Source organism: Mus caroli, unplaced genomic scaffold (assembly GCF_978045245.1).
Source record: "Mus caroli unplaced genomic scaffold, Mus_caroli_1 scaffold_16, whole genome shotgun sequence".
In the NCBI taxonomy this organism is placed as follows: Eukaryota; Metazoa; Chordata; class Mammalia; order Rodentia; family Muridae; genus Mus; species Mus caroli.
Window position 1 is genome coordinate 67,411,493 of NW_028227271.1, and position 12,157 is coordinate 67,423,649.

A 12,157-nucleotide genomic window follows, 5' to 3' on the forward strand; every position below is an offset into this window, starting at 1 on the left:
CACCAGCTGGTGGCAAAGCAGAGGCCCCGCCTTTTACCCACTGTCACCACACACATGCTCAAGCATACCCACTCCGGCTTCATACTTCCCCTGTATATTTCAAATGTCTTAAGCACCACATATAATTACCATTACACCATATTCTCTAGGCAACAGTGCTTAACAAGGGAGTGAGTCAGACTCCTTCAAGGATAAAAAACATAGAGGAGACAAGAGACCTGTGTGGCAGGGTTCTGGGGCTTTTTTTTTTTTTTTTTTTTTTTTTTGGTTTTTCAAGGCATGGTGTCTGTGTAGTCCTGGAACTCACTCTGTAGACCAGGCTGTCTTCGAACTCAGAAATCCGCCTGCCTCTGCCTCCCAAGTGCTGGGATTAAAGGTGTGTGCCACCACACCCGGCCTGGGTGGCAGTCTTAAAAAAATGAAAAAAGCTCCAGCAGAAGGTGTGCGGGTAAGAGGCATAGCAGGAAGACACTGTGGAGTTTACTGCTGTGAACTCGGATTCCCCAGGGAACATCTGTAAGTATCCTCAAAGACTTTTACTTGCCTCAAGTGAAAATGGGGTGCTATTGGCCACAGCCAGAAAGAAGGCAGAGCTACCACTAAACACCTAGTGACTCCCCACTGACCCCGGTTAACAAAGTCCTGTCCTGAAAGAGAGAACTAACTCTACCTACAGCTTTAGTCAGGTTCCTGCAGGAGATACGAATAAAAACTCAAGGAATACTAGCGTTTGAGTATTTCCCCAGGCCACCGGACAAAAAGCACAAACCAATCCTACTTCACAAGACTTCAGACCCCACCCCACCCCTGCAGATTTCAAGGTCTAGTTCCAGGGTCTATTGTCATTCATGACTAGACAAACAGCTCTTTGTATTTTCCAAGTCTAGATCCTCCAAGACTCAACCCAAAAGGCAGATTAACACAACAGTAAATGTGGCCACCATTAATAACTATGTTAGAGCTTCTTGACATGTTTGTTCCAAACCTCTTTAGACACATTCTATTCAACATCTGCTTTTTTCAGCACTTTGTTGGTCACTGGCTATACAGTAATAAAAATGAGGTTACAGATTACCATCAGCAACAGTAACAAAACTTAAAACAGGTAACTATATTTTAATAAAGGCTTGTGAGCATAAAGTGAAATGAATCAAAGATGTGCCCACTTCAATCATAGCCCAGCTGTGTTGCACCTTTCTGGCTATTTTAAACAATATTGTGACAAGGTTATCATAGTTCAAGTAAAGTAGACTATCCTCATAGTCAACTAATTCTCTGGCTACTGGCAGGCAAGTTTGAGATTCTGACTGGGCCTGGCGACACTTGGTCATGTAGTTACTGTGGAGGTGAAAGGGTCAGTTCTAGGGCAGTCTGAACCAGTGATTTTTTTAAGGCCACAAAAGCAGTATACCTATAACCTAATTAGATCTAATGGGGAGCAGCTTGCTGCAGGTACAGGGCAACAAATGCAGAGATTTACAAGGCCATTTCTAACCACCACGAGATGTTAGCATTGCAATCACTCTTAATAAGGTATCTGAAGTTCACAGCGTGGTCTAAATCAAGTGGAGGCTGGAAGCAACCTTTTATTCTTTCCTCAAGTATTAGCAATCCAATAGCCAGCCTGCACAGGCCAAGCGGGCACGGTAGGATTTAGCCTTCAGGCTCCTCTCCAATCTATGTGAAAGTCCCTGGTAGGTCAAAATATCCTGAGCACGGAACCAGTGAGGGAACAATGGCAGCGAGTCTGGCAGGGGGTCATGGCCGAGCGGCGGCCACGCGGGGCCCCGGGCGCGACTCCCCCGCCGCTCCGGCTAGCGCCTTACAGGGCTCCCGGCTGGCCAGGGAAGAACGAGGGCGGCGGGGCGAAGGCCAGGCCGGGTGAGTGAGACACGAAGGAGTGACTGCTGAGCCACTCGGCCGACAGCCGCCCGCAGACCGGAGGTCACACACCGCAAGGGCAGGGGGACGCGCTGAGGCGGCACCGAGAGAGCGGGCGGGAAGCAGAGGGGCGGGCGAGGGCCCCGCAGTTCCCGTCCTAGGCCCCGCCCCCGCGCGCTTATGTAACAGGGGAGAGCTGCCATTGGCCTGCAGACCGGAAGGACGCGGGCATGCTAGAGGGGCGGGGCAAAGCCGCCGCAGGAAGGTGAGGGGCGGGACCGCGCGGGCGGGCAGGCGGCGCTGAGGCGACTGGGAGTGCGGCGCGGCGTGCGCGGGCACGAGCGACGGGCCTGCCTCGGGCTCAGGCGCGGCGGGCGCGCGCTGCGGCGGGTGTGCGAGGCGCGGGCTGTTGTGCTCCCGGCTCTGCTCGGTCCTTCCTCTGCGGGTGGCGGAGGCCCCAAGCGGTGCGGGGCTCGACCCTTCCTTCCCTACTCGTCCTGCCCAGCTCTTCTCGCGCTGCGCGGTCTCTCGGACGCCAGACCGGCCCGGCCCGGGTGAGCGGCGCCGCAGGACGCGGGAGCCGAGGCGGGAGGCACGCGGCGGCGGGAGGCCGGGGCGGGCGTCGGACTCCCGGCGGAGCGGGCGCGGGGCTGAGGGCCGCCGAGGCCTCGGGCGGGCCGGGCTGCAGCCCTGGGGTTGAGTCTGCCCACGAATGGCTGTTGAGAGCTGGGATCGGGCCGCGGAGCCGGCCTGGGCCCCCTGCTCTGGCCGGTTGCAGAGTGTGAGCCCATTTCCTGGCTCCCCGGCCTCAGAGTAAGTTGTTTCGCTTTAAGCGGCCCCTTAGGGCCTCCTTCTCAAGAGTCCTGGTATTCCAAGAACTCTTCCTGGTTCGTAGCTCATTTGCAGCCTCCTGGGAAAGCTAAAACTTTTTTTTTTTTTTTAAATCAGCTGGTAACTGTTTGCAAACGATTTATTGCCTTTCAGTTTGTCCCACTTAATCAGGGAGCGGTTTATACGTAAGATTTTGTCAAAAACTCGATGGGCTGGTCCAGAGCAAATTGTAAGTTGAGCTGTCCGAAAGCAGGTGGTTGGATCGTTTGCACTTCTGCTTTCAGAAAGGAAATCTCTGCCTCTGTGCTGTCAGAAGTTTGGGGCCTGCCCCACTTAGCTAGCCTGTTAGAACAGATCTCCTTTGCCTAGTGTTACATTTTGTGTTTATTGAAGCGTTTGCCTTTTTGTAACCGTTGGTGGAGGTGAAGAAAATGGGTTAAGTGGGTGTTCTGTTGTGTTTTAGGAGAAGCCCTAAATGCGAAAGTTAAAAAATAGTTTTTGCTTATCTGATGGCATTGTTTTTACAGCACACTTCATGAAAAGGTTATCAAAGTAGCTGCTTTAATTTCTAGATGGCAAGGAAAGTTCTGGAATTACTGATGGTGAGGTTCTCTAACTTAAAAAAACAAGCATAAAATCCTTAAGGTCTGTTCACCAAGTAATGTCTTCATATACATAAGCCATGCTTTATGGAAGAGTTAAGATGTTTTAGACAATCACAATGATCTAGTAAAGATCTGATACTAAGACAGGGGGACATTAAGAGTGTTTTCAGGACTGGAGAGATGGCTCAGTGGTTAAGAGCACTGTCTTCTCTTCCAGAGGTCCTGAGTTCCATTCCCAGCAACCACATGGTGACTCACAACCATCTGTAATGGGATCTGATGCCCTCTTCTGGTGTGTCTGAAGACAGCGACAGTGTACCCACATATATTAATTTTTTTAAAGGAATGTTTTCAAAGCATTGGTGTTCATGTATTGAAGACCCACCATCAAAATACACTTTTAAGTATGCCATTGGAACATGGTGAAGTGACACAGGCCTTAAAATCCCAGCCCTTAGGAGGCAGAGGCAGGCAGATCTCTGTGAGTTCCAGGACAGCCAGAGATATGTAGTGAGACAACCCCCAAATATACGATTGAAACTTAGAATTGATACGGCATTGGTTTAAAAACGCAAAAATGAAATATAATTTTTATGACAGTTTATATTTGCCTTGGGTGGGAATCGAGTTCTTATATTAGGCTGGCATATTAAACATTCTCAAGGTTGGTGAAAGACTGGATGGACTTCCAGTTTACTAAGTAATACTAGTGGGAATGTGTCCAGTACATGTGTGTTTGTTTAGTTTCCATTGTGGTGGGGGATGACGGGGAGAGCTTGATTGTCACTGAAACACTTTTGACTTTATATCCAGTAGCTAAAGAGGATTGCAGTCAGAAAAGGCCAACCCTCTTCATAGTACGGTCCCTTGTACATTCATGTCTTTTAGTGATTTCAAAGTTTAAAATGTAATTACAGTGTTAGTCAAAGTGGCATTGGACCTCATTTTAATGTGCTTCAAAGCACTAGTCTGGTAGATGCTGGGTGAACAGGTTTAATTTGTGCTGTCTAACTAGAAGTCTGGTTTTAACAGGAAAATAATTCTTTTAAGTGACAATTGTTTTAACTCATTTTTGTTTACTCCAGACCATTAGTGAAGAAAAGAAAGAACCTTTCAGCTTTGTAAAAGGTACCCTCACACCAGGGTTCTAATTTGTCTTTACAGTGTGTGCCGCTGGGCCAGTGAGGTGGCTCAGCTGGTGAAGGCCCTTTCTGTCGAGCCTGAGGGTCTGAGTTAGCTTTCCCCAGAACACAAGCTGTAGAAGAACAGACTCACAAATGCTCTGTGGAGCCTTTGTATCTGCGTGCACACAAATAAGTGTAGGCGTTTGTGTTTCTGTGCAGGAAAGAACTCTTTTTTTTTTTTTTTAAAGATTTATTTATTATATGTAAGTAAGTACACTGTAGCTGTCTTCAGACACTCCAGAAGAGGGAGCCAGATCTCGTTACGGATGGTTGTGAGCCACCATGTGGTTGCTGGGATTTGAACTCTGGACCTTCGGAAGAGCAGTCGGGTGCTCTTACCCACTGAGCCATCTCACCAGCCCAGGAAAGAACTCTTAAGGAAAACTTTGGATAGTACAATAGTTTAATGAAACTTCAGTACTAAAAGGAGTTGCTGTGTCCCTACATCTCTTTTTTCCAGGATTAGATGACAGCACTTATTTTAAAATGTTGTGCAAATTGTAAGTCACAGTAGTGGATGCTAGCAGGGAGAAACTACCTTTGTAATCAAATGACAAAGGAAGACTAAACTTTGGAGTATCAAACTTTTGAAGGTTACATGTAAAGTGAAGGAAGTAAAACCATAACTATGTGTACATATGCAGTAAGTCTATGTACTGTTGGGTGAGATGTCCGTCTTGCTCTGTGGACCAGGTTGGCCAAGCCATGTGGTCTTCCTCCCTCTGCTTCCTTCCCAACTGCTCAGGCTGTGTGTTGATCTTTATTATTATTAAACAACGCCTTTATAATCATTACCTGGTTTAAGATAAAGAATATTGTCAGCACCCTCGGAATGCTGCTTCTGTCACCGCTTCCCGTTCATCACTCCATAAATAGCAAAGTGACCTCCTTAGCTGTGGATTTGCCTGTTTTGAACTTTATACAGTATGGCTTCTTTCCTTGACATAGAGATACAAACTTTATAGAAATAATTTATTCTGTTTGTTTTTGAGACTGGGTGTCTTTTTGTAGCTCTGGCTGATCTGGAACTATATGTAGAATGGGCTAACCTCAGACACTCAGAGATCTGTCTGCCTCTGTCTGCTCAGTCTTGGGGTTAAAGACTCGTGCCACCACGCCTGGCTAGAAATGCCTTTTTTTTTTTTTTTTTTTTTTTTTAAAGCTGCCTGGCGTTCCTCTGTGTGCTATCTGTTTTTACCAATGATATTTGAACTGTCTGGTTTTAGAACAGGTTCTGTAAACATCCTTTTATACATTGAGGTACATACATTTGATGCTGTTGAGCATGCATTGTGAGGGATATACTCATTTGTCACCTAGCGCCATTGTATGTGAATTTGAGAATCCATTCCCGCCACTTCCTGACCATGTCTGAAATTTAAGTAGTCAACTCTGAGAATATTACTATGCTTAAATTGCTCTGTAGTGGAATGAAGAAGTCACTCTGGTGCCTAATCTTCTGTTTTTAGATATGGCTCGTGGACAGCAGAAGATTCAGTCTCAGCAGAAAAATGCCAAAAAGCAGGCTGGACAAAAGAAGAAACAAGGACATGACCAAAAGGCTGCTGCCAAAGCTGCCTTAATATATACCTGCACCGTCTGTAGGGTAAGGAGCCCAAGATGGTGCTTTCCTGTAGTTAGTTCTTACCCTGTAAAATGGATAGGTTAAAGTTTCCCTACAACAAAATGGATGCCTTATTTGAATTAGTAGATGTGAGAATGGCTTTTTCCTAGGATATTATCTACAGTCATCCATTCAAGAAACATTTTTCCTTGGCCATGCACATTTCTCTTAAGTGCTTGCTGGGTAAATGTAGGTAAAACAGCCCTTTGTAGAATAAAAGTGTCCTTGTGGAGTTTATAATCAATTCACTTTGGATGCATTCTTAGTGTGGCTAAGGCTAAACCTTGTACCGGGCTGCCAAAAGTAACAGTGCCTGTATAATAGTTTTTTAACTCCCATCTCCAGCAGATGCAGTGTGGGCATATATGATACCACATATATTCACATTGAAGGCTCTTAGTAGAATTAACAAGTTTAAAGAGTTGTTGGAGTGTTTGCCGTGTGTGAGGATCGAGGCAGGTGTGTTACCTGTAGTCACATGTTTAATCCACACAGCAACCAGTGAGTTGTGCTGCTTCCTTCTCGATGTGCAGATGTTCATCTTACAAGTGACAAGCATAAGATGTGTAGGCGATTCAGCAAGTAAGAGCTAGGACCTGGGTCTAGGCAGTCTAGCTTTAAAGGCTAGCCTCTGTGTGAGTTCACCACCCTTGAGGTTAGGGAAGAGCTAGAGGAAAAAACAGGGTTGGTCTGGTGTATAGATAGTCTTTTTAAGCCCTGTACTTGAATAAAGATTGTTGGTATGGATGGAAAGGGATCATGATTTGACATGATTGCTAGACTGAAGGTGATCATTTGTTGAAATCTTCACAAATGAAATAGGAATTCCTAACTACATGAAGGTTCGCCTAAGAGAGGCGATCTCTAGCCTTGGTAATGGTGATGATGAAATTGAATGGCTTCTGATTTTTTTTTTTAACAGAGGAAAGGTGAAATTAAATTTCATTAGGTTAGTTAATACTTTCCCTGACCTTTAAAGGTATATTTTGTCAGGTGTGAGTCTGTGTGTATGTACATGAATTAGTGTGTGTCTGTGTGTATACACTTGCAGATATCAGGTGTCATCTGTAACCCTAACCCTGAACCCACGGCTCACCAGTTGGCTAGGCTGGCTGGCTGGCCCACAAGCTGTGAGGATCCCTGTTTCTGTTCCAGTAGCTCTAGGGTCGTGAAATGTGTGCCCATGCCCGGCTTGTATGTGGATGCTGAGAATCCACATCCAGATCCTCGTATACCTGCTGGATCGTCTCCCCAGTCCCTGAGGGGAGTCGCTGTTGTATTCTGTGTCACATGCAGCTAGGAGAACCTAGAACTGAGTTGGAACATAGCTCTCAGGCAGAGTAAGCTCTGGGCTTCAGTGTTGCTGGCAGGTAAAATGAGCACGATAGAAGCAAGGTTCTGTGAGAATTCATAGAACATGCTTAATGAGTAAATTGCATTCTGTGTGCCATTAATGACATAAAATACTTGATTTTATGTGGTGTTCCTCTTCATATGTGAAGTGTTAGGAACTAATTTCCTTTTTGTAAGATACTTTTTCATTTACCAGTCACAAGTAGAAATTTAAAAGCATTTTGCAGTAATAGTCTAGCATAAGCAAGTTCAAAGTTTTTCTTTTTTACAGGCTACATGTATTGTTCTCCTACATAAAGTCTGCTTCTTTTCTTTTGCACACTTTCTAAACTAGACACAAATGCCAGATCCCAAGACCTTCAAGCAGCACTTTGAGAGCAAGCACCCTAAGACTCCACTTCCTCCAGAATTGGCTGATGTTCAGGCATAAAGTTGTTTACAGGTAATTGGTCTTTCTATTGGGTTTTTGTTCTTAGTTTTGAATATAGGAGCAAAACTGTATCTCCTCAGCTATTGAATGGATTTCTGCCTCTAGCAAAGACTTATTTTTCATGTCTTACTTTTGTACTAAAGTTAAATAATAGTGTCGTGGGTTGTATGTACTAGAATACTTTACAATTGGCAATGGCCCTTTTTTTTTAATGCCTTTGAAACATTCAGGTTTTTTGCAACTATAGCCAAAAATAGTGGGGAGGGGGTGAGTGAATGCTGGGCAGCTCTGAGCAGAGCATGAGAGACTTGTCAGCTGTAAGAAAACCATCATTTCTCTTCTCCCTGAAAGTCAGAGCAACTTGGTGACTGTCTGTGTTCTTAACGTTCCTATTTACAGTTCTAGGCAGAGCTTTTCTGTATTAAAATATAGAGCAAAATACAGGCATGCTCAATAGAAACTCCTTTCAAGTTATTTTTAATTTCATGTATAGATGGATTTCTTGCCCTCCTAAGTAGTGTAGTACATATGCATGTGTGTTTGAGAGTTCCTTCCTTCCTTCCTTCCAGCAGAGACATTTAGGTATTTGAGATGCTTGTCAGTCGTCACAGGTACTGAAGCTTTTTCTTATGTCTTACAGGTGAATTCATGACACCTTTGACTCTACTGTCTCAGACCTTAGGTAACAAACCTGCAGCTGCTTTTTTAAACAAACTGTTGATCAGCAAACAATAAAGGGGCTACAGAAACACTCATTTTTATGCTGTTCCCTTTGGGCTTCATGCAAAGACAATTCTGTGTAAATGTACAGTTGACTCTGATGTGGAAATCTGAAAAATCAGTCCATTCTTGTTATAAAATTTTTTTACAATTGTAATTATATTGATGTTCATATTGTGTAAAATAACTCATTTAATAAAGTAGTGCTTTGATTTTACAACACCGCAGGATAAATGGTTCTAGAAATTCTGTTCTAACTTTCCTTATTATTTGCCTTATAAAAATGAATTGATCAGCTAGTGTTGCAAGAGCAATTCTCTCGCTTTCTCAGCTCAGTGGCAGGTTTGTTAAACTAGAGCAGCCTCATTCATTAAATTGTGCACTTGATTCTATTGGCAGCTGATGCGGGTTAAAGAATGGCTGATCTGCTTCCGTGTATTCACAGCTACACACCATTCCCCACTTCGGATCATTTCCTGTGTGTCCATCTGGGAGTCATTTAGATGATAGATTCAGTTCATACAATTGGTAGAGTTGCCAGTGAGCCCTTCTGGACAATGTGTGAAGGAACAAGTGTGACCTATAAAGGCCTGTGTCTTTGCAAATTGTTCAAATTCTTCCATTGAAATTGAACTATAATTTTTGAAAGATTTTGAAAGTTATCTAGCTAATTTTATGAGTGAATTTTTACATTTAACAAGAAGAATAGAATGATTTGTTTCAGATTAATTCGCAGAACATTCTTTGTCTTTCAAATAAAACTCTAATTTTAGAGCCTTAGTGCTGGCTCCTGAAATCAAAGGCTGTCTAGTCTGACTTCCACCTGAACGAGCAGAACATTGTAGGGTAAGGTAAAGTCTGCCGGTGAAGGAACACTAACTAGTTCTGCTGGTGTAGGTTACAAGCAAGGCTGCCGGAACTCAGCTTAAGTTTAGACAGTGACGTAATGGGAAGAACATTCCGTACTGACAGCTGCTTAGAGCTGTGGCCCTGACCTGTGGATAACAAACGGATCCCTCGTGATGTAGCCTGGGCAGTTAGTGGACAGCTTAGGATATGCTGACCACCTGGCTCATGCGGCTGTGTTTGAAGGAAGGTGACTCAAGGGCCAGTCTAGTGCTTGTAGTCTGCACAGCAGCCCTGTCCCCAGCCTCCCTCCCAGAAGTACAGTCCCTCTATTTAATTCCCTGCCTCTCACACTTGGAATCCACTGTTTGCTACAATGTTGCTGACTAGAGTTAGAGTTTTACCCGTTTTCTTGTGGATCTTACATTCTAGTTAAATGGCAATTTTAGAGCTTCTGAAAGTGCTTTATGCAGATGTACGGTTTCTTTTAGTGACAAACTGGTTATTCAGAGCCTGATTGCAATTTTTGGTTTAAATCTTTTTGTTTGTTTCACTGTTGTAATTCAGAATAGAACATTTTCAGTCTTGTATTTAACTGTTTTCTGAGCAGCTGAAGACACGGTATTTCACTCTGTATCTCAGTGATGGGGAGTGGGTGATGGCTCTTCACTCTGAGCGTGGGGATTACCAGCACGGTCCTACCCTGTGCTGCAGTTAAACCTGCTGTAAGGAGGAAATGACAACTCGAACATCTGTGTAATTTAGTTTGCAGAGTCTCCTAACAGACGAGTTTGTTTAAAAACTGTTTGCTGTCTTCAAAGGTGATATAAAATAGCAGGAGGGGACTGATTTGTTTGTACTCTGTATGTTAGTTGTCAAAAGGAATGGGGTTCACGTTAAACTTGTTTCCATTCTCATCCCCATGTTTAGCTGACACACTTGAGCCCTCACGTGTGCTGTAATGTCTTATTAAAGAAGATGTTAAAGAAAACGAAACTAGTCTAATTTCTTGTACCTTTTAAGAGGTTTTTACATTGCCTCTCCCCCCTCTTCCCCCTGTGATAGTTTGATAATCCAAAGTCTGACATGTAAAGTCTTGTAGTTCTTTTATTGGCCGTTGGTTTCCCTATATCTGACTATAAGATACTGCCTAAGAGTAAACAAAGTGTTTGTCATTCTGAAATCTTGCTGTGTGTAATGTACAGCGTACTAGAAGGAAAAAATTGACGTTACCAACAAGAACAACAAAATACTTAGGCCAGTTGCCAGACAGGGTGGTTAACCCCTTAGGACATCAACACTTGAGGCAAGACCTGGGGCGTTTTGGTGTGGTGGTGGTGGTGGTGGTATAGGGTTTGGCTTGGTTGTTTTTGAGATAGGGTTTCTCTGTGTAGCTGTAGTCCTGGAACTCAGATCTCCTTCCTCTACTCCCTGAGTAGTGGTATTAAAGTCATGTGCCACTAGTCATGCGCCCTGTGACTTTGGGATTTATATTACAAATATTTCAAAGGTATTGTAGAGTAATTTCAACTTGAGACATGGCATAAGATAACAGCTAAAACTACTGGTTACCCCCACAAAGCCCCAACCTTTGTTTTTCATTATTTGCACATGTAGCACTCTGCTTGCGTTAGTGATGGATATAATATCACTTTTTCTATAATATAGTGATCAAGCATTTTCTAAACTAACTAAGATGCCATACTTAGTTAATAACCAAGACTGAATGAATTCATTTGTACAGTTTTTTAATTTGGGATTTTTGTTTAGTGTGTACAGCGGTGGTGAACCAAAAGGCAGGGCTATATGTAATGTCACTGTACATAGTGAATTCCTTAGGCTAGCCTAAGTTTACTGTGAAACCTTTAGAAGTAGTGCGAGTTCCCAGTGCATAATAAAGCATCTGTATGTTTGATTCACAATACATGCTTTATTAATGAGATTGCCAGTTACAGTCAGTGTGAGCGCTTTATAAAAACAATAAGTGAAACACTTCTAAGTCTTCTTTTCATTAGCTGAGTTTTATTTTTGCAACCACTTTTCACCTTCATTTCTTGTGTATAGAATAGACCCAAGTTTGAAATGTTTCCTACAGAGATAGACTTAAGTCACATGCTATTTATGTTTGTATGGGTGTGGTCTTCAGTGTTGATGTTACAGTCATTCTTTAAAATATTTTTGTATTTGCAACTCTTCCATAATTATTTGTGGTTTTGTTTTTGAGACACTGTCTCATATAGCCCAGCCTGTTCTCTGATCTTCCTGCTTCCACCTGCTTGGATTACAGGCCTGCACCAACCTCGCTCTGCATCGGGATTTCTAATGGCTTCTGTTGTATGGACCATAAGGACCTTGCTCTGTCTCTGCCTCTTGCTGAGTTCTGGCTGCTGAGAATTCGGTCTGTGTTAACTTGGAGGTCTATGGAGGCTGCTCGTTCACTTATCTGAGTCCATATGGGCTCTGAGTCCAGTACTGCTAGATTGTACTGCTATCTGTCCTGTTGAAATCAGCTTTCAGACTGGCTCCATTGTCAGATACTCCTTGTTTTAGTTTTTCAGAATTTTCTAGTTTGTAAGACTACCAGGCTTTAGAAAAAATTCCTAGAACTAGCATTTCTCCAATGGTTCTTTTTTTGGGGAATAATTAGAAATCTAGATATGTATGTTGAGTTTGTTTGGGGGAA

General features: G+C 43.5%; 1 protein-coding gene across 2 annotated transcripts; it reads left to right on the plus strand.

Moving 5' to 3' along the window:
* The first annotated feature begins 1,862 nt into the window (after window positions 1-1,862).
* On the plus strand, window positions 1,863-10,470 carry Znf706 (zinc finger protein 706). Of its 2 annotated transcripts, none has more exons than XM_021183951.3 (4): window positions 1,863-1,881; window positions 5,971-6,107; window positions 7,813-7,920; window positions 8,549-10,470. In XM_021183951.3, exons 2-3 carry the CDS (start codon window positions 5,973-5,975, stop codon window positions 7,906-7,908), a joined length of 231 nt encoding a protein of 76 aa, XP_021039610.1. In that variant the 5' UTR covers window positions 1,863-1,881; window positions 5,971-5,972; the 3' UTR covers window positions 7,909-7,920; window positions 8,549-10,470. The 2 variants fall into 2 exon arrangements, with proteins under 2 accessions (XP_021039610.1, XP_021039608.1); XM_021183949.3 differs by lacking the exon at window positions 1,863-1,881 and adding an exon at window positions 2,160-2,435.
* The last annotated feature ends 1,687 nt before the right edge of the window (window positions 10,471-12,157 follow it).

Bases quoted from the DNA above. Each gene is read 5' to 3' on its own strand.
- Znf706 (XM_021183951.3), top strand. From the start codon at position 5,973: ATGGCTCGTGGACAGCAGAAGATTCAGTCTCAGCAGAAAAATGCCAAA. The intron at 6,108-7,812 runs GTAAGGAGCCCA...TTTCTAAACTAG, and splicing joins ATACCTGCACCGTCTGTAGG to ACACAAATGCCAGATCCCAA.